The sequence below is a fragment of the Rhagoletis zephyria genome, unplaced genomic scaffold, assembly GCF_001687245.7.
Source record: "Rhagoletis zephyria isolate East Lansing unplaced genomic scaffold, Rhagoletis_zephyria_1.1 Rzeph_scaffold_02296, whole genome shotgun sequence".
Taxonomy (NCBI): domain Eukaryota; kingdom Metazoa; phylum Arthropoda; class Insecta; order Diptera; family Tephritidae; genus Rhagoletis; species Rhagoletis zephyria.
The window spans coordinates 14,956-35,249 of NW_016159380.1; the positions used below are offsets into that span (position 1 = coordinate 14,956).

General features: G+C 34.9%; 1 protein-coding gene across 1 annotated transcript in view; it reads left to right on the forward strand.

Moving 5' to 3' along the window:
- Positions 1–729: 729 nt before the first annotated feature.
- The window catches only part of LOC108366506 (uncharacterized), a 61,145-nt gene continuing 41,580 nt past the window's right edge, over positions 730–20,294 (forward strand). The window contains exons 1-2 of the mRNA XM_017620924.1: positions 730–2,344; positions 18,658–18,802. Of these exons, the coding sequence (XP_017476413.1) occupies positions 730–2,344; positions 18,658–18,802 (1,760 nt within the window). The remainder of the gene's footprint in view (positions 2,345–18,657; positions 18,803–20,294) is intronic.

Sequence of the window (20,294 nt, forward strand, 5' to 3'; positions counted from 1 at the left end):
GAGGTGAACATCAGATGGCACTTGCAGATTTTTGTGTGAAATATATTGATGTACTTAATTGATATAAATAATTAGATTAAATTGTTCTGTTTGGTATAAATATGCAGTGTACATTAAACCGTTAACCCTTAGAAAAAGTTAGAAAAACGAACCTGATAATAATACGTACTGAATACATTGAGGGAAATAATGCATAGAAAAAATGAATCTTTATATTTGATTATCGTTTGAAAATGTTCGTATTTAAAAATAATATTTTCATACAAAAATTTATTACGCACGTATTTGACTGTTCACATCTGACTATGTGTAAGTGTGCATACGCATCCCCAACAAGCAGAGCGCCCTCCAGTACTGCTGGATGTTTTGCGTGCTTGACGACATTTCTTGTTGTATTAGAAACTTCCGGAGATTTTCAAGGAATTTCCGTGCTCAACAGTAGCTGCACATATTTTAGTCTTAATTTTTGGTCTCCTATGCCTTGAAAACCGTATCAATTTATGTACTCGAAGTAGTATAAATATGTGCCACGGCTTTTTTTGTAATGAATACTTAGTAGTTAGTACGCTTGTTGTTTTATTTATCTTTCCTGCCCACATGCTCTGTAATTTATGTAAAACATAATTAAAATTTTGCTAAACATGATTTTAATTTTTAATTTTCATTTTATTACAGAACAACAAAAACAAAAGGAACAATAGTTGAAGGATACTCGCTAACAATGTAATAATGTCAGCCACAGAGTCAAAGATGCTTGTGGGGAATGTGGCAAGCAGCATATTAATAATGCCGGTAGCAGAAACAACAATAACTGCAACAAAAATAAAAACAATAACAACAGCGAGAAAATTGAGCAATCCAGATAATCACAATGAGTACGTTGTTGCAAGCGTCGAGGAGAAGCATTTAAGGCACGCAATGCTTGGAAATTTTAATCACCAAAATGAGCTTTGGCAAGCCAAGCTGGATGATGGTAGCAACAGAAATAGCAATAGCAACACCAGCACCAACACCACAAACAAGCATGTACACCATCGTTGCGGCGAAGCGAATAAGCAGTGCAAGCGACTGCGATTATGGAGGTTAAATGAGGATACGAATTGTGTCAACAACATGCAACGAGCAACAACAAAAACAATGTTTGCAAAAATGACGAGTGATGCTACAAACAAGCGCATTTCGTATAACAATACTACGTGCCAGCGCAGCGAAAGCTACATTAATGGGAATTATGAGCAATGCGACAATAATGAAGAGTCCAGTAATTCACCTACATCCAGAGCCACCACAACAACAGCGAATGCACTATCCACGTCGCATGAGGTTGTTAGTAGCATAGAAACTTTAGCGATGCTAACACCTACTGGCCAGGAGTGCATGCCAATATCAGCAGCAGCAGCAGCAGCATCAACATCAACACCATTGCCATCGCCAAAGCCCGCTGCGGAGCCATTGCTGCGGGACATAGATGTCGCAAAAATTCCGAAAATTCGCTGCGGTGGCACAAATCACGCAGCCGCTTTGAACCCGGTTCGGAATAGTAAAACAACGGGGAGTTTAAAAATTTCGAACATTGCTGGTAAAACGCGTGGGGGTAGTAATGGCAATGCGAATAGAAGAAGAAGACATTTCGCGCTCAGTCAGCACTGGAACATTAAATCCACTAGCTCCAGAGTGAAAATAGAAAGTGAAGCAGCTAAAATTGAGGCTTCCGCAAGAGCAAGTGTGGCTAAAAGCAGCTCAAAACCGCCATCACTGAATTTCGCTGCATTAACGTCATTTATTTTGAATTCCACANGTAAAACGCGTGGGGGTAGTAATGGCAATGCGAATAGAAGAAGAAGACATTTCGCGCCCAGTCAGCACTGGAACATTAAATCCACTAGCTCCAGAGCGAAAATAGAAAGTGAAGCAGCTAAAATTGAGGCTTCCGCAAGAGCAAGTGTGGCTAAAAGCAGCTCAAAAGCGCCATCACTGAATTTCGCTGCATTAACGTCATTTATTTTGAATTCCACATTTTTGGCGCTTTGCAATGCCACCGCTGCGACAGCGTTGTCGGCAGTGGCGGCGACACTCAGCAGCGATGCGGGTGCAGATCTTCAGTCTACCGTCGATGCCGATGCTTGGAATGGCATACAAAATGCAACTTTGGCTAATGGTAATGGCAGTTACGGTGCGATTGGTGATTTAAATGTGGCTTCCGAAAGCGGCATTGGTGGCATTCGCTTTAATGATAGCGGAATTTTGTTGGATGAGGAAGTTCCCGAATATATCTTCGATCGCACAGATGTACGCATCATTTTTATAACGTTGTATACGTTGGTGTTTTGTTGTTGCTTCTTTGGTGAGTAAAATTAGTTAAGTGAGGGACTTTTAATTTTTTAATTATAAGCTTTACGTTTAGGAATTACAAATATCATATTACGGCGGGTCACGACAGTTCGATAGGGCTGGGCATATCCGCGTATTCGAATATACGGTCCGGATTTCCGTTCGTTAATTCGTGTATGCGCGGCTAAAATCCGGATATTGGGTTAATATCCGTTATGTTTTGTCATCTAACTTTCCGGATATCCGGTTCATACCCGTTTTACAATCGTTATCTTTGATTTGTCCAGATTTTCGTATCTTTTAATCAGATACTCGAATATCTGAGTTATCCGGATATTCACGAAGCCCCAGCAAACGTTCAATATTGCGCATACCGTTATCGATGATTTTATGGAAAAATATCGATATATATCGATGTACTTTTTATATCGATAATAATATCCATTAATATATCGATAGCTTCAAAAATACACGGCACCCAATTAGACCGGCTAAGATATGTATGTAAAAACCTGTGGAGAAAACATTTAACAGGAACCTTGAACGACATAACGTCGCCTGGGTAAAATATTGTCCTAAGCGCCATTTTGACGATTTTTAGTTTGAGAGGCAATTATGTATATATTTTAAAATAAGATCTTTCGATTGATGTTATCAGTTTTTAATATCTCCTTTACTTTCCGAGATTTGAACTACAATTTTTCGTTTTTTACCTCTTTAGTTTGGTACAAGTTGTTATCACATTTTGTCGCATTTCATACAAGTGGCTGCATACGACAAAATTTTACTAAAGAAAATCCTTCATAAACTCAAAAATAATTAACTATAAAAAATTAAAATAAAATAATCTAAGAATTTCGTGACCTAGTAATATTCCTCGAGGCATTACAAACTTCAAGGGCGATTTTTCAAAACCTGGCGAAAGTACTTAACATACGCCAATCTTTTACAGGCGACGATAATCTATCCAAGGAATTTACATAATTTTGTATTACCATGTGAGTCTTATATCAGTAGAAATTTATTATAATNCAATCTTTTACAGGCGATGATAATCTATCCAAGGAATTTAATTTTGTATTACCATGTGAGTCTTATATCAGTAGAAATTTATTATAATTGTTTGATACAGACAATCTCGTTCCAGCAAATGAGCTGTATTAAAGAAATCTCTTCAGATCAATCTCGAGATTGAGATGGTTGTTTCGCTGAACTCTTACAGCGAGTTGAAGAAGTAAAATAAAAACAGCACAATTGTAGGACATGTCTGTGGTAGGCATTTCCCTAATTGTAGGTGACTGCCGTAAGCTCCTAAACAGGATAGCTTAGCAGCTCGTTTTTTACCTACTTAGGGTACATTTCAGGCCCACGTCGGGACTCAGGACTAGTCAATGAATTGGGCAGGGGTCGCGTAACAGGCTTTGTGGAAGGTCCCTGGCCTACTCTGCTTTACAACTGACTGATCACTGAATAATCATCTGAGTATCAGACTGGGAGTACTAACCCTTCAGATTATACATAAAATTTCTACGGCGATTTTGAAAAATCTTATGGATACTTTCCTGTAGATGGGACTTTGCATACAATGTTTCTTTCTCGCTACAACACAGAATTGTTCATTAGGGCAGAGTAATTTGTTCGGAGCAAAATTTTCGAAGAGAGTGTATAGCAAATGAAAATTCGACGATAAATTCTAAGCAAAAATGGCGAACAAACTAAATACCAAAAATGACGTTTGACCCTCCCAATTTTCAAAAGAAAAAGCAGTATATCAATACCTGAGAGGAAGATCGACCCATCTCGACAGGCAGTTCGAAAACGCACCATCTCAGAAAACTTTTCAAGAACGATCTATCTCAAAATTCGGTTCAAACACACACTCACACTCAGCACACTTTAAATATATTCTCACCTGAGATAGGGCATTTTTAAACCGAATTCTGAAGTACGGCGTTCTTGAAAAGATTTATGAGAAAGAGCGTTTTCGAACTGACTGCCCAGATAGTTCGATCTTCCACTAAGGTGTCGATATTGTATGAAGAAAACACAAAATTTTGTAAATGAAAAAAATAATTTCGTTCAGAAAAAGTTATAATACACTGATTTTTCTTTTCAGAATTTAGAGGGTCAAATGTGATTTTTTGGTATACAGTCTGTCTACCATTTTCGCTTAGAATCGAACGTAGAATTCGAATATGCCATATACTTTTTTCAAAATCAAATTACTCCGCCCTATTGTCCGTATTTGCGTTTGTATTGTTTGATTGGTATGTGTGTATTAGTTTCAATCAGATTTGTCCAGTAGGGCTAAGATGTAGGTACGAAAAAGGCAGAGAGCACACGCTGATTTTAGTAAGAGGGGTTAAGAGTTCTCCAGTTTTCCAAAGAGAATAGCCCAAAAGTTCACCTTTTGTGTGTATATTAAAGCTTCCATAGCATCTGTTCTTGGTTTATAACCTGGCGTCCTTTTCCAATTGAGACACAAATATTTTCAGCATTCGGGAGTTCCATTTGCATTGTGTTTCTTGCACTTCGTTGTGTACTAGACACATTTCAATGCATAGTTGCTGAACTTATAAACTTGCACCGATTCATTTGAGTTTCTTCATCTAGCTGGAACTTGTATTTTAAACATTTTTTTCAATTGTCGCTAAAAGAAATTAGACGCAATCGGTTCGTCACAAAATGAACAACACTATACAAATCCATAAATGTGGCCATTTCAACGCCTCCAGCACTTTAATTTGTTTAATTTAATATATTTGAAAGCAAATTGTTATGGGCATATACACATACACACACAACAAAGGGTGAGTCAAGAGCTTCGTTTCATTGGGATGAAGCCTCCTCCTCCTCGCTCACACAGGTTGACAAAAAGTTTACAAAAAAAAAGTTTATGCATATTAAACCAAACCTATATATCCCTATGTTATNAATGAGAGGAAGATCGACCCATCTCGACAGGCAGTTCGAAAACGCACCATCTCAGAAAACTTTTCAAGAACGATCTATCTCAAAATTCGGTTCAAAAAATGCCCTAACTTAGCTGCCGATTCAAAAGCTCCCTATCTCAGCACACTTTAAATGTATTCTCACCTGAGATAGGGCATTTTTAAACCGAATTATGAAGTACGGCCGTCTTGAAAAGATTTATGAGAAAGAGCGTTTTCGAACTGACTGCCCAGATAGTTCGATCTTCCACTAAGGTGTCGATATTGTATGAAGAAAACACAAAATTTTGTAAATGAAAAAAATAATTTCGTTCAGAAAAAGTTATAATACACTGATTTTTCTTTTCAGAATTTAGAGGGTCAAATGTGATTTTTTGGTATACAGTCTGTCTACCATTTTCGCTTAGAATCGAACGTAGAATTCGAATATGCCATATACTTTTTTCAAAATCAAATTACTCCGCCCTATTGTCCGTATTTGCGTTTGTATTGTTTGATTGGTATGTGTGTATTAGTTTCAATCAGATTTGTCCAGTAGGGCTAAGATGTAGGTACGAAAAAGGCAGAGAGCACACGCTGATTTTAGTAAGAGGGGTTAAGAGTTCTCCAGTTTTCCAAAGAGAATAGCCCAAAAGTTCACCTTTTGTGTGTATATTAAAGCTTCCATAGCATCTGTTCTTGGTTTATAACCTGGCGTCCTTTTCCAATTGAGACACAAATATTTTCAGCATTCGGGAGTTCCATTTGCATTGTGTTTCTTGCACTTCGTTGTGTACTAGACACATTTCAATGCATAGTTGCTGAACTTATAAACTTGCACCGATTCATTTGAGTTTCTTCATCTAGCTGGAACTTGTATTTTAAACATTTTTTTCAATTGTCGCTAAAAGAAATTAGACGCAATCGGTTCGTCACAAAATGAACAACACTATACAAATCCATAAATGTGGCCATTTCAACGCCTCCAGCACTTTAATTTGTTTAATTTAATATATTTGAAAGCAAATTGTTATGGGCATATACACATACACACACAACAAAGGGTGAGTCAAGAGCTTCGTTTCATTGGGATGAAGCCTCCTCCTCCTCGCTCACACAGGTTGACAAAAAGTTTACAAAAAAAAAGTTTATGCATATTAAACCAAACCTATATATCCCTATGTTATTCGAGACGCTGAGCGAATCCGAGGTTCGTTGGCCTCCATCAAGTCGAGGTCCGTGGTCATTTGAAGGTCGAATAGGGAAAAATTCATTGAATAAACCTGAANCAATTTTGTAAATGAAAAAAATAATTTCGTTCATATTTCGCATATTAAACCAAACCTATATATCCCTATGTTATTCGAGACGCTGAGCGAATCCGAGGTTCGTTGGCCTCCATCAAGTCGAGGTCCGTCGTGGTCATTTGAAGGTCGAATAGGGAAAAATTCATTGAATAAACCTGAAAATTCAATACAATTCTTCTGTATTTGACTTTGGGATGACCTTGGTGTGACTTCTAGATGACCTTGAGGAATCATATTCGGATTTGTTGTCCTATTTGTGAAGGCTAACGGACCTCGGATTCGGGTTCAGCGAATCTAAAGCCCCATATATATGAATTTTCAGGCTTATTCAATAAATTTGTGCCTACTTGACCTTCAACTGATCACGAACCTAACGTAATGGAGGCTAACTGACCTCGGATTCGCATTCAGCGTGTCGAATAACATAGGGATATATAAGTTTGGTTTAATATGCATAAACTGTTTTTTTTTTGTAAACCTGTGGAATTTTTACCGAACTAAGATTTAAAAATTTCTAAATATTTTGTACCACCTTTTATCAACATAGTATCTGAAGTGGTATTTTGTGCACCGCTTGTAAGTANTTACTTGACCTTCAACTGATCACGAACCTAACGTAATGGAGGCTAACTGACCTCGGATTCGCATTCAGCGTGTCGAATAAGATAGGGATATATAAGTTTGGTTTAATATGCATAAACTGTTTTTTTTGTAAACCTGTGGAATTTTTACCGAACTAAGATTTAAAAATTTCTAAATATTTTGTACCACCTTTTTTATCAACATAGTATCTGAAGTGGTATTTTGTGCACCGCTTGTAAGTATAGTTTCTGCATTGCTGCTTTACTCTGCGGTACTAATCATTCCTGTGAGCTCCTCTATGCATTCACGCATACAGTCCCACATTCCACAAGGGCAACGGGATCGACAACTTACCGACTGATACAAAGATGGGTTTATAAATGCACCTAAGTAAAAACATACATATCTACATATCCACTATATGTATGCATCTGCACTTGGATTTAAAAGCACTGGTAGTTGTTAATGATAATTATTTCACCCCCGATGGTTGGACTGTTGGACACCGGAAATATCAATTATTTACAAACACACACACACACACACACACACACACACACAGGCAGACTTGTACATTAGCGAGGACCCAAGAAAGCAAGCTTGGAACTTTAATGCTCTCAACACTCAGATTCTATATCGAAAAAAGTGTACGCGCTTTTTAATCATAAAATATTTGGAGGTCGCTCAATGTGGCCAGATTCACAGTTTTAACTGTGAATTGGAGTTTTTGGACAAGATTACAGTTTTTTCGAACTGTCCGATTAGAACGAATTAATTAAAATTTTGCCTTCGGTTTTTTTTTGTAAGTCAACTTTTAAGGTAAATGGGGACGATGGAGGAGCAGCGTTTCCTCATTTGAACGGAGTTGTTTTAAAAAAAGTGATTTGAATGTTCCATATTATAAAGTATATTTTTGTTTAGTTAAATATAGTTTACACGGTTTATGTTACTTAATTTTAAATGAATCGTTTTTTTTTTATATTTAATAAAATAAATAACTTTAATTTTTAAAAAAATGTTCGTATTTGAAGGAAAGAACTAAAATTCCGACTTCACTTTTCTCACATGCACCATGTACATGGACCACCCTAATGTATGTACATACATACATTCACATAAGCATATGAAACCCGCATAAGTACAAGCTTGTTTATGGCGATTACCGCTAGGTTTTGTAATTAGTGTAGACAACAACAAAAGCAAAAATAAAATAAATGAATAAATCCTCTATTTGTCTGCTTTTGGGAAGACAATTTGCAGCAGGTAGCCATAAACCACAATGAAATTCAGTGAAAACTGCGCAAAATTGTTTGCAAGGCTCCGTTTGGTGCGCCCCACACCCATTTCGCTCCATCGCTCTTCCCTTCTTTTCACGCTCACGCGTATTTAGGTAGGTAGCTTCGAGTAATGAACTATGCTACATATTTATGTACATATGTAAGCGTGTAATTTACCATCAAACTGTGTTCGTATTGTCCATCTAATTACTGTTTCGGTGCCACCGTATGTGTGACTGTAAATTAACAGCGAATTACGCATTTGACTTATGACCCCAACACCATCGCAACAACAGCTGCCACAACTGCAGAGCGGGCAGACTAAGATTAGCTTAGATGTTTTTGTTTTGCTAACGTTGCATAATCGAAATGCGTCCCTGTTGTCTGCATTCTGTCCATTTGTCTATCAGTTTGTCTTTTCGTCCTCTTCCACTCTTCCAGTCGTAGGCGGCATCCCAAACTGACAGCTGTTGATTGCCACTGNATTTACCATCAAACTGTGTTCGTATTGTCCATCTAATTACTGTTTCGGTGCCACCGTATGTGTGACTGTAAATTAACAGCGAATTACGCATTTGACTTATGACCCCAACACCACCGCAACAACAGCTGCTGCAACTGCAGAGCGGGCAAACTAAGATTAGCTTAGATGTTTTTGTTTTGCTAACGTTGCATAATCGAAATGCGTCCCTGTTGTCTGCATTCTGTCCATTTGTCTATCAGTTTGTCTTTTCGTCCTCTTCCACTCTTCCAGTCGTAGGCGGCATCCCAAACTGACAGCTGTTGATTGCCACTGTCGCCATGCGTTGATATCGTTAATTGTGGTCTGCTGCTGGCAACTGGCGCTAGTTGGTGGCGATATTGGCGCCTTCAATTATTGCATTGCGTGTGATCTCTGATTAGGAAGACAGTGTTGTGCGACAAAAGTCACTTGCAGCAATGAGATTCGTCTTTGAACTGAAATTTGAAGTCACAAGTATACTAAATAAGTAGACTTTTATTAAGGAGAAATCAAAAATCTCTTTTTTGCGAAACCGAATCTTTCAGAACCGTTGAGGTTAGGAATCAACGTTGCCACAAGTGAAGGTTCATCTTGAAATAACGATTTTGTTTTTTTTTTAATTTTATACTGCAAATATTATTCATATTGAAGTTTTTTGTGTATGATGTAAGATGACCGTTGTGATTTCGGTAGTAAAACCTTAAAATGTATTGAAAAGATATCGCCTAAAAATGTTATATTAAAAAATGCATTAACTGTAAATCTCTTTACATATTTCCCAAATCTCAAAGTGAATAATATTCAAAATGTTGATTCCGAGTGGAGACAGATGAGACTTCTGAGTTGTCAACTGAAACAGAAATACACTGAGAGAAAAAACGCGTTGTAATATTAAGAAAAATTTTATGAATTCACTGACGGAAATAACGCATAGTAAAAATTAATATTTTTTATTTGATTACACCGTGCGACAGTCAATTTTACACAAGAAAAAATCAATACATATATTCACTAAACTCAGACATCAGTATTTTATTTAAAGGACTAACTATATGATTAATTAAATTAAATTCGGAGCAAGATACAGAACAGTATGGCTTCCAGATGAAAGAGGAAATTCTGTAGAATTAAAAAAAAATATTTTTTTTTTATTTCTTTTTAAATAAATTTTATTTAATAAAGTTAGACGGGCCACATTAGAGGATGTGATCGTGTGTATATTTGTACTTAACACATATTTTTTTCAAAAATAAATAATGGAAAATGTTAAGGATATTCAACGATAAAATTTTAAGAGGAAATTTCAAACCTATTCCTCCTTATGTACCAAAAAATGTTATCTTTTTGAATTCTACAGAGTTTTCTATTTTTTTGTATCCATATTGTTATTATATTTTGGTCGGAATTTTTTGAATATATTTCTTTTTAATTAATGATACCTTTAAATATTTAAAGTCTTTGTAAAAAGATCCTCACCTCAGAGAGAGAAAAACTAAAAACGCATTTTTACTAGTTTTGGAAATTATGTTTTTTTTTTATTCTTAAATATTTAATAATTTGCGACTATTGTGTTTAATTTCTTTAGGATGCTTAAAATTAATTTTTTACATTCCAAAGTTAACAGTTAGGATAAAAAGTACATTTTAAGAGTGCCAGTACTGTCGAAATACGACAATTTTTCTAGTTTTTAAGACAATTGGAAAGGTTTTCTAACCTGCTTTGGAACTTAAATTACTAAATTTTTTTTTGTTATTTTTGAAAGTCTTTGGAGGAATTTGGCAGGACTGTCGATAAATTTCGATAATTTGATATACATATATCGATAATTCAAAAACACAAAATTTCGATAAATCAACAAAATTCTATAATTCCGCCAATTTCGATAATTTTTGATAAATTTCGATAACTGCGCATTTCGATATAAATCGATGACTCGATTAATTTAAGATACCTCTATAAATTTCGACAAGCACTGACAACTCGATAAAGTTTATAACCCTGAAACTTTGATAACTTTATAATTCGCTATTTTGAAGATTCCATAAAAATTAAATTAAGAGAACTCGATGCATTACGATAACACGATAAATTTTGATAACTACATAAATAATGATTATTCAATAAATAGCCGATATCTTGATAAATTTCATTAACCAGACAAATTTCGATAAACCGCAAAATCTTTATAGCCGATAACTATACATAAATTTCAACAATAAATTTTATGTGTCTATAATTTTCGACAACTCAGCAACCATTGATCAATTTGAAATACGATATGTTGCGACAACTCAATAAACACGATAGCGCGATAAACTTCGATAACTATAGACTTCGATGAATCGATAAGTTCCAGTAACTTGATAACTTTCAGTAACTTCGATAACAAAGTTTTTAATGAACGAATTTATTTCGATAGCTATCGAAAAATTTCAATAAATTGTCTTAGCCTTTCAGTTACCCTAATTTTTATATATTACTCTTTGTTTTAACTTTCGTCTTTATCTTCGATTTTGCCTTCACTTTTTGTCTTAATCGTTGTCGTTTATTTCTTCATCTTCANAGACGCGCGAAAAAATTCTCGGTAGACAGACAATAGCCTTAATGTAATTATATTTGCGGTTGTGAGTTAATTAACTGGTTTAATGCGAGTTGGCATCGAGTGAAGTGGGCTTTAGACGCGGCGAATTAACAACAAAAGTCAGGGGTGGTATTTTAATGTTAATTAATTGTAGCTGCCTTGAGTTAATTGGAGTCGTATTGGCACGGAAGTGAACAATGTATGATATGAGTTTTAAGAAATTGTTGCTGAAAGCTCTGTAAAAATGGAAAATTACTTTAAGTACAATATCAACAACAGTTGTTTGCTTAAGAGTATAAAGAATTCGGATCTCTGCGCATTAAAAAATTGCTGAAAAAGATTATAAGAAAATTTGAAACATTCTACAGGGCTGAAGAAGATTTCTAAACCATAGAGCCTATATTATGACAGACTTAAAACAGCAATGCTTTTCCGCTAAAACTAAGAGACTATGAAATTAGTAATTTGTGCAAGGATGGAACCTTGGTCTTACGGAGTGGTATCACGTACCTCTAACCACTCGGCTTCGGCAGCCTGGATTTACTGAGAGGGAGTTACCACCTTTTGGCTCGGAATTCTCGGAACAAAGTGGGTTATTAGAATTAAAAATATACTTAAAAGCAGATCCCTTTTGAAAACTTTGCCCTTACATTGGTGTTACGATTACGCTTTCCGAGCGCGAATGTGGAAATGGAACGTTTTTTTTTGGGACGAAGTCAAATATACTGGTAATCCTCTAAAATTAAGGAGAGTTGAGGTGGAACCTGACCCAGTTACGGTAGGGATACTGTAGCCGCCTCAACGGCTACCTATCCAGACTCGACCCCAATATCCCCAATGAGTGTCGTCCGGCATGCGGAGGCTAACCACACGACACCAACCACATCTTTACATATCAGCCCAATTCCACTCAACTAACACTAACTAAAGGGGAGGGCCCTTCGCTACAGCGAAAAAATGCTTTGAAAAACCGCATAAATTAAAATCCGCATAAAAAAAAACCGCATAAAAAGAGACCTAAGTGTATATAAAACGCGAAGGGATTTTTTGTCCAGAAATGAAAAAATGAGATGCCAAATTAAAGCGCATGGTCTGTAGATGTGCAAAGTGGTTTTAGTTTTTGAGTTGCCACCTCTTGAAAAATTAGAATCAAATTCTTTAGCCGCACCGTTTGTTCGATCTACCGAAATGAGGTGTCCAATTAAGAGGCTTGGACTGTAGGTGTGCAATAAGGGCAATAATAAGTTTTTACATTTTTGAAGAGAGTTGTCTAATTTTAAAAAATTATATTCAAACTGTTAAAAAAAAATAAATCAATTATTAGAAAATGGGTATCAATTCGAGGGTCTTGAAAAACTTTGTTTCTCAGCTAAACTATAGGAGGGTTGCCACCTGTTTAGAAAATCATATTGGTTAAGCCAAGCGAAAGCAAGTTACATATATTAAATATCAAAATATGGATGTCAAACGAAGGGGTGTTAAGAAATTTTTAGTTTGAAGCCTAAGAATATTTTTCAGGTGTTGGAAGTGGGTTGCCACCTGTTAAAGAGTTAAATTCAAATTATTTAATAAGTTAAATGAATTATTAAAATATGGGTATCAATCGAAAAGGGTTTGAAAATTTGTATTTCTGCGCAGTATTTAGCAGGGTTGCCATATGTTTGAAAAATCAAATTCCACTTAATTCATCAGTTAATTAAAATATGTATCGCAATGTCCGGCAAAGTAGAGTTAACATGGATTAAGTTTGAAAAAACAATTGAAGAGGGCTGCCACCTGTTTGAAAGTTTTAACTCAATTAACTAATACAAAAAGTAAATGAAATATAAAAATACCGCAGTCCAACGAAATAATGTTAAGAAATCTTTAGTTTGAACATTTGGAATGTTTGAAGAGGGTTGCCACGTGTTTAAAAACTTACATTCAAATTATTCAATAAGTTGGGTGAATTATTAAAAGATGGGTATCAATCGAAATGGGCCTGAAAAGCCTGACATTTATTTAGCAGGGTTGCCTTTTGTTCGAACAACTAAATTCAAATTAGTTCATCAGTTTATTGAAATACATGTGTAACACAATGTCAGACGAACGAGATTTAAGAAAATTTTAATTTGAGAACACCTTTGAAGAGGAATTTCAAAAATAAGAGGTCAAATTAAAGAACTTAATAAAACATAAAGAATACTTTAACTGCTTTATAAATCGAAAATTGGTATGAAAATGTCACTTTATAGAACTCTATAAACCTATATTATTTTTTATGAATAAGGCCATTAGTTTTTTTTTTAATTTAAAATTTTTGTCCATTGTATAGGGTGATTTGAAATTTTGTGAAATTAAAAATATGCACTAAGCGAGAGTGCTCTTCACGGCTTCACGATTTTAGTTGAAATACGGCACTCGGATCTCTTATAACTCTGACTAACATTTGGAGTATTTGTTAAGTTTTTGAAATTCAATTTTTTTGCGGGTTCACTTGTTTATATAAAAAAAAGGAGCAATTACATTGTAAGAAAATATTAACAAGTTGTCGTTCTGATATTTCAAACCCCTTAAAAAACCTGGGCTCTCCCCTGCCTCTCCAACCACTCAGGTGTGGTAACAGATGATTACCATTGACCACAGTGCCTTACCCACTACCACAATAGCACCAAAGCCATCTGCCGATACTATTAAAAAAAAACCATCCCTTTTTGCGATCCTCATTATCAACTACACCAGCCGTACAAAAATTTTCCTGCAACAATTTACCAGTTTTATTTTTTAGTTAAACTGCAAATCACCGTAAAATTGCTAGCCAACCGGAGCAGCCACAGTCAATCGACTTTTGATTTCTTCTTCTTCTCCTGCGTCTTCTGCTTGCTTAACCAACAATGGCATTATATAATTTTCAGGACATTGTTGGCTTCTCAGAAAATCTAGGAGAAAGTATCAAGGAAAAAGGAGAGAAACGGCGCTCGCAAAATTGAAGCAATACAAAGAAAATGAAGTGAATAAACCTCAGAGGACAGAGTCAATTTATGCAAATTGTTGCAGTTTTTCTTGGACATGTTTTGCAAGTGTACTCACTGGTTGTTGCTATTTGAGTTGCAGTACATCGAGTTGCTGCTTCGACTGCTACATTGTGTCGTGCATCATTTTGCCAAGCACTGAAGCGTTGACTGGCAAAATTTGAGCAAGGGTTGGACTCGTCCTAAGCTATGCAATTTTGCAGTCAATAAGTGGCGCTACAATGCCAACAACAACGACAAATGTGCTACTATCTAAGCGGCAGCGAGCAGAAAAAACTTGTTTGCCCAAGTATTTACGCAGAGCTTTTGGGGTAACATTTTTGCTGAATGCCATAAATTCATCTGACAGCAGCAGCCAATCTAATCCCGACACATGGTTTGACTCCCAGCACATTGTGCACTCATATTTGTGCGAGTCGTGCGAACGGCGTGGTAGCTGAGACATTGCCAGAAATTAGAAACAAAAGTAAAAATAAAAATTTTGACAATATTTCCGAAAGTTGAAAAGTTTGCGCAACAGCAAAATCGAAAAAATAACATGCGAAGTGTCACAAAACTGCCGGACAAGTCTCGTGGGTATGCAGCGAGGTACATGCTAGTTATTGCTAAATTGGCGAAAAATTTTTTTATAATTTTTTATTTTTTTTACATTTTTTACAAGCTAAAAATAACTGCTTGCGTATACGTAAATGCACTTCAATACTCTAGGCATGACCGTAAATCAATCGCAGTATGCAGATGTGGCGAAACTTGTAACCCACTCCATTCCTCACACAGTTGCTTTGGTAGTTGTTTTTTTTTTTTGTTTTCGGTTTTCGTGGCTCACATTTTAATTTGTGTTTTATGGCCACGCCGTTCAACAGTAGCTGTGCTAGTTATTGCCACAGATCGCTGCTAAAAAGGGGGAAAACAATTTTTTCAGCTACTCACGTTGACTGATAGTTTAGTGATGAATTGCAGCCAACTTGAGGGATTACTCGCTCGCGAAAGTAAAGTGAATTGGAAAATTTGAAGTCAACAAGTTGGAGAAGCGAAGAGAGTGGCTGCCTAGAGAATCTAGAGAACGACTTAAAGCAGTGTACATTTTTATCGTTGCAAATTTCGCACTCTTTTTTTTTCTCATCTGCCAATTCTTATGCCGAATTTCCACTAGTCATGGTATTCATGCCATTTAAAAAATATCATGTGGAAATCAACTTAGTGTCTATTTTTTGAACGTAATGACACGATTATTTTTTAATGCCCAACTTTGTCATTACAATTTTCGCCATTTAATGCATAGTGGAAATCCAGCATTAGGCTTAGGAAAACTGATAAACTCATAAAGGATGTACAAAAATTATTATTTTAGATAGTTCTTTAATTTAACATTTGAAAATCGGTCCGAAGAGAAGAGTCCTTCCTTTCCAGTTTCACAGTAGAATGGCAGAAGAATTATTTTCATGGTATCATACTGGATGAAAACTTGGTCCAAAAGGGTGGCACACTTATCTAAGACGATGCACCACTATCTTCAGTTTTGAACAATGAGCAAGATTCCATTCCATTTCGCAATGGAATCTTGCTCATTGTATTTAAAAGAAAACTTAAAAAAAGATATACTATAAAAAGTAAAAAATTCGTTTACTCGCACGCCTTAACTTAAAGGTCATATTATTTAAAAGTAATTAAATATTGGCGTGGAAGCTTTCTAAAAAATATTCTTTATGCACATACATATATTTTACTTTCTTCATTTGGTTAACGATTTTAGAATGAATTTCGAGTGTGTCAATAAAAATTGTTATAATGGAATTTTAGTTTCTCAAAAAAAAAAGTCATCTTTTAATCAATCTAATTTTTTTTTATCTGGTGGCACACTAGTTTTATTACACTAGATTCGTTCCTTTTGGAAAAAAGAATATTTTCACCGTTTAATTTTAAAATTTTGTAGTATGTAAAATTATTGAAATTAAAAAAAAATTGTAAAATTTCAAGAAATTCAAAACAGCTGCGACAGATATTCTGCATGGTGCCATTTTTTTAGTTTGGTTGTACACTCTTGAAACTTCACATTATTACAAAAAAATTATGATTTTTTTTTTAGTGACAATGAAAAAATGAGTAATTTCGGTACTTGCAAGGTGAACTAATATAAGGTGACAGCAGGGTTACAAAATCAAAATTTACATGTGTTTTTTTTTTGCTTCTGCGGCGTGAACTGTCAAAATCTGTAAGAGTGGTTGTGGAAATGCCTCTCTTGCCTACAAACAGAGTTTTTCTGGTCGCACAAATTTTCTAGTGGGAAACCGACCATTCGCATCGACTCCATTCTATTTAATTAAACTCCTTTATTTTTATTCCATTTCATCCCAATAGGATTCATTCTGTCACTTGGTTTACCTTCAATTCCATTTCACTTGAGCTCATCTCGTTTCGCTGCATTTTTTTCATTCCATTTCATTTCATTCCTATTCTGTTCTGTTAATTTAGGACACCTCATTGTTAGCCCGACTTTCTTCGATCTCTTCATGATTTCATACAATTACGCCTTTAATTTTATCATCACAATAAAATCCGAACCATGGGTCAAGGTTACGTTTTTCAATGCCAAAAAAAAGCAAATACAAGCTCTCACTCGATTCAGCCAACTCACCATTAACATAACAATTTTTATACTTACCTACACAGTTGGTTGGCATAATTAGTATTATTGTTACAACTATTTACATTTTCAACTTGTTTCTTAGCGTGAATTTTAATTTTCTTTTGTCAAAACAAGTTCATAATTCTCAAGAGCTTAAGTGAGCCGCAAGAGGAGCGCAAGTCAAAGCCAAGGTTGTGACAATGAAAATAGCGTCAAGTGAAAAACTTTTTGACTGACGTAGTTAATGAAATTTAATTGGAAAACTTTTGTCATTAAATGCTTATTTATACCTGCGTGCATACGTACAACAACATTGCAATATAAATAGATACATAAAAGTATACTTAAGTACTACTTACGTAGTCAGCATGCAGCAACTGCATTTGCCTCTCTTTTACTGTAGTTGCCAAGCATGAATTGCGCCTTCTGTAAATTTCAGTGGCTATTATTTTATTTTGCAAAAGGAGGCAACTCACCACGGCGAATTCAATTTCACAACAGTGAATCCACTTTGTCCACTTGGCTTTCATGTAATTATGAACTAGTGAAGCTACTGTAAAATAAGTTGCACAAGAATCCGCGGTATTCGGTACTGCGTAGTTGCTGAAGCAGGCAGTTGCGTCAAGTAAGGCTGCTAGTAAGGCTAGTAGTGATTTTGCGGCACATTGCCTTGCGAGTCACTTCTTCCTTTTTTGTTTTGGCTCGTTTACGCTAATTATAATTCTTTGTGTGTATGCCGCCGACAAATATGCTGATTTCTCCCTCTCGCCTGGCATTTTGCTTGTTTTAAAAACTATTTTGCTTGCAGGATGTGGCTTATGATTTATGTTAATCCAAGCTGAGTAAATTAACTGCGTAAATGTACAAAAAAAAAAAAATCGATGGAAATTTCTTATTTTCATACACAGCTTGGCTNGTGAAGCAGGCAGTTGCGTCAAGTAAGGCTGCTAGTAAGGCTAGTAGTGATTTTGCGGCACATTGCCTTGCTAATTATAATTCTTTGTGTGTATGCCGCCGACAAATATGCTGATTTCTCCCTCTCGCCTGGCATTTTGCTTGTTTTAAAAACTGTTTTGCTTGCAGGATGTGGCTTATGATTTATGTTAATCCAAGCTGAGTAAATTAACTGCGTAAATGTACAAAAAAAAAAAAAATCGATGGAAATTTCTTATTTTCATACACAGCTTGGCTTGAAGAAGTCCAAGTTAACTTTTGTATTGCTTTACTAACTCAGGCTTAGTTAGTGAAAAATCTGCATTTAAAAAATTGTATGCATTTACGAAAAAAAATGTACGAAAAAAAAATTAATAAACATTTACATTTTTCTTCCATTGCAGGAAATTTGCTCGTGATACTCGTGGTAACCCTATCGCGCCGCCTGCGTTCGANCTGCTTTACTAACTCAGGCTTAGTTAGTGAAAAATCTGCATTTAAAAAATTGTATGCATTTACGAAAAAAAATGTACGAAAAAAAAAATTAATAAACATTTACATTTTTCTTCCATTGCAGGAAATTTGCTCGTGATACTCGTGGTAACCCTATCGCGCCGCCTGCGTTCGATAACCAATTTTTTCTTGGCAAATTTGGCATTGGCTGATTTTTGTGTGGGGCTATTTTGTGTAATGCAAAATCTATCAATTTATCTTATAGATAGGTGAGTAGCCTAATATTTTAAGGCGAATTTGTTATTTGTTTTTAGTACAGAAAATTTAGATTGAAACAACTAATATTTAAGCACATAAATTATTATAATTATTATTATAATTTTGAAGTGTCTTCGAAAGAACAAAAAATAAAAAAGTTTGAAAAAAATGTTTGATCGAAATAGTATTTTATACAGCGAGTATAAAATCAAACCTAAATTTTATTTCCCACTCCATTCAAAATTCAGTGAATCGCATAAGCATTAGACTTGTTGAAAAAAAAGGATTTTTCCTTTTTGAAATATTTTCGGGACAGGGAAACTGAAGACTGTAATAAAAAGTCTATTGATTTTTTCATAAACTCACTTCTCCAAAAAATGTTAACGGTTAAATTCGAACACATAACAAATTTAACGGTTTTTTTTTTAATTTCNGTTTCCCACTCCATTCAAAATTCAGTGAATCGCATAAGCATTAGACTTGTTGAAAAAAAAAATATTTTTCCTTTGTGAAATATTTTCGGGACAGAGAAACTGAAGACTGTAATAAAAAGTCTATTGATTTTTTCATAAACTCACTTCTCCAAAAAATGTTCACGGTTAAATTCGAACACATAACAAATTTAACGGTTTTTTTTTTAATTTCCGGCAAAACGGCAAAACTAATCATTACTTATAATAAAATTTTTCTGGGAAATTTTATAATTTTTAATTTTCTTAGAAAAAGTGATTTCTATATACAGTCAACGTAAAAAATATGCATACCTTGATGTTTTGAGTATTTTTAACCGATTTCAAAAAAAGGAGGAGGTTATGAGTTCGTCGGAATATTTTTTTATTTTTATTTTATTTTTTTATTATTATTTTTATGTATGTTACCGCATAACTTTGGANATATATACAGTCAACGTAAAAAATATGCATACCTTGATGTTTTGAATATTTTTAACCGATTTCAAAAAAAGGAGGAGGTTATGAGTTCGTCGGAATATTTTTTTATTTTAATTTTATTTTTTTATTATTATTTTTATGTATGTTACCGCATAACTTTGGACCACGACCGATTTCGATAATTCGTTTTGCATCGGAAAGGTAGTGTCTCAGAGGTGGTCCCATTCTAATCTGGTTAAGATCCGATCAGTGGATCATGAGACATATGTATATGTATATATATATATATATTTTTTTTTTATATGAGCTAAAGTCGGTTTTTTTTTTGCTTAAAATTCCTTGTATTCAATTATATTTTCCATACCAAAGTTTTTTTTATTTTTCATTCAAAATCAAAAACCGCAAGAATCCGTGTTTTTTAATTTCATACAGAACTCGGGTGAACGCAAGAAATACCAAGAAATTTTCATCGACATTTTAAATTTATCAAATCGATTTTTAAAAAAACTGATTATGCAGTTTTGTAGCCCATTAAGCTCGAAATTTTTACGAATGTTTGTTGAATATTTTTTAAAGATTGCATCCACTTTTAAACTTTTTTTGTCAATCAATA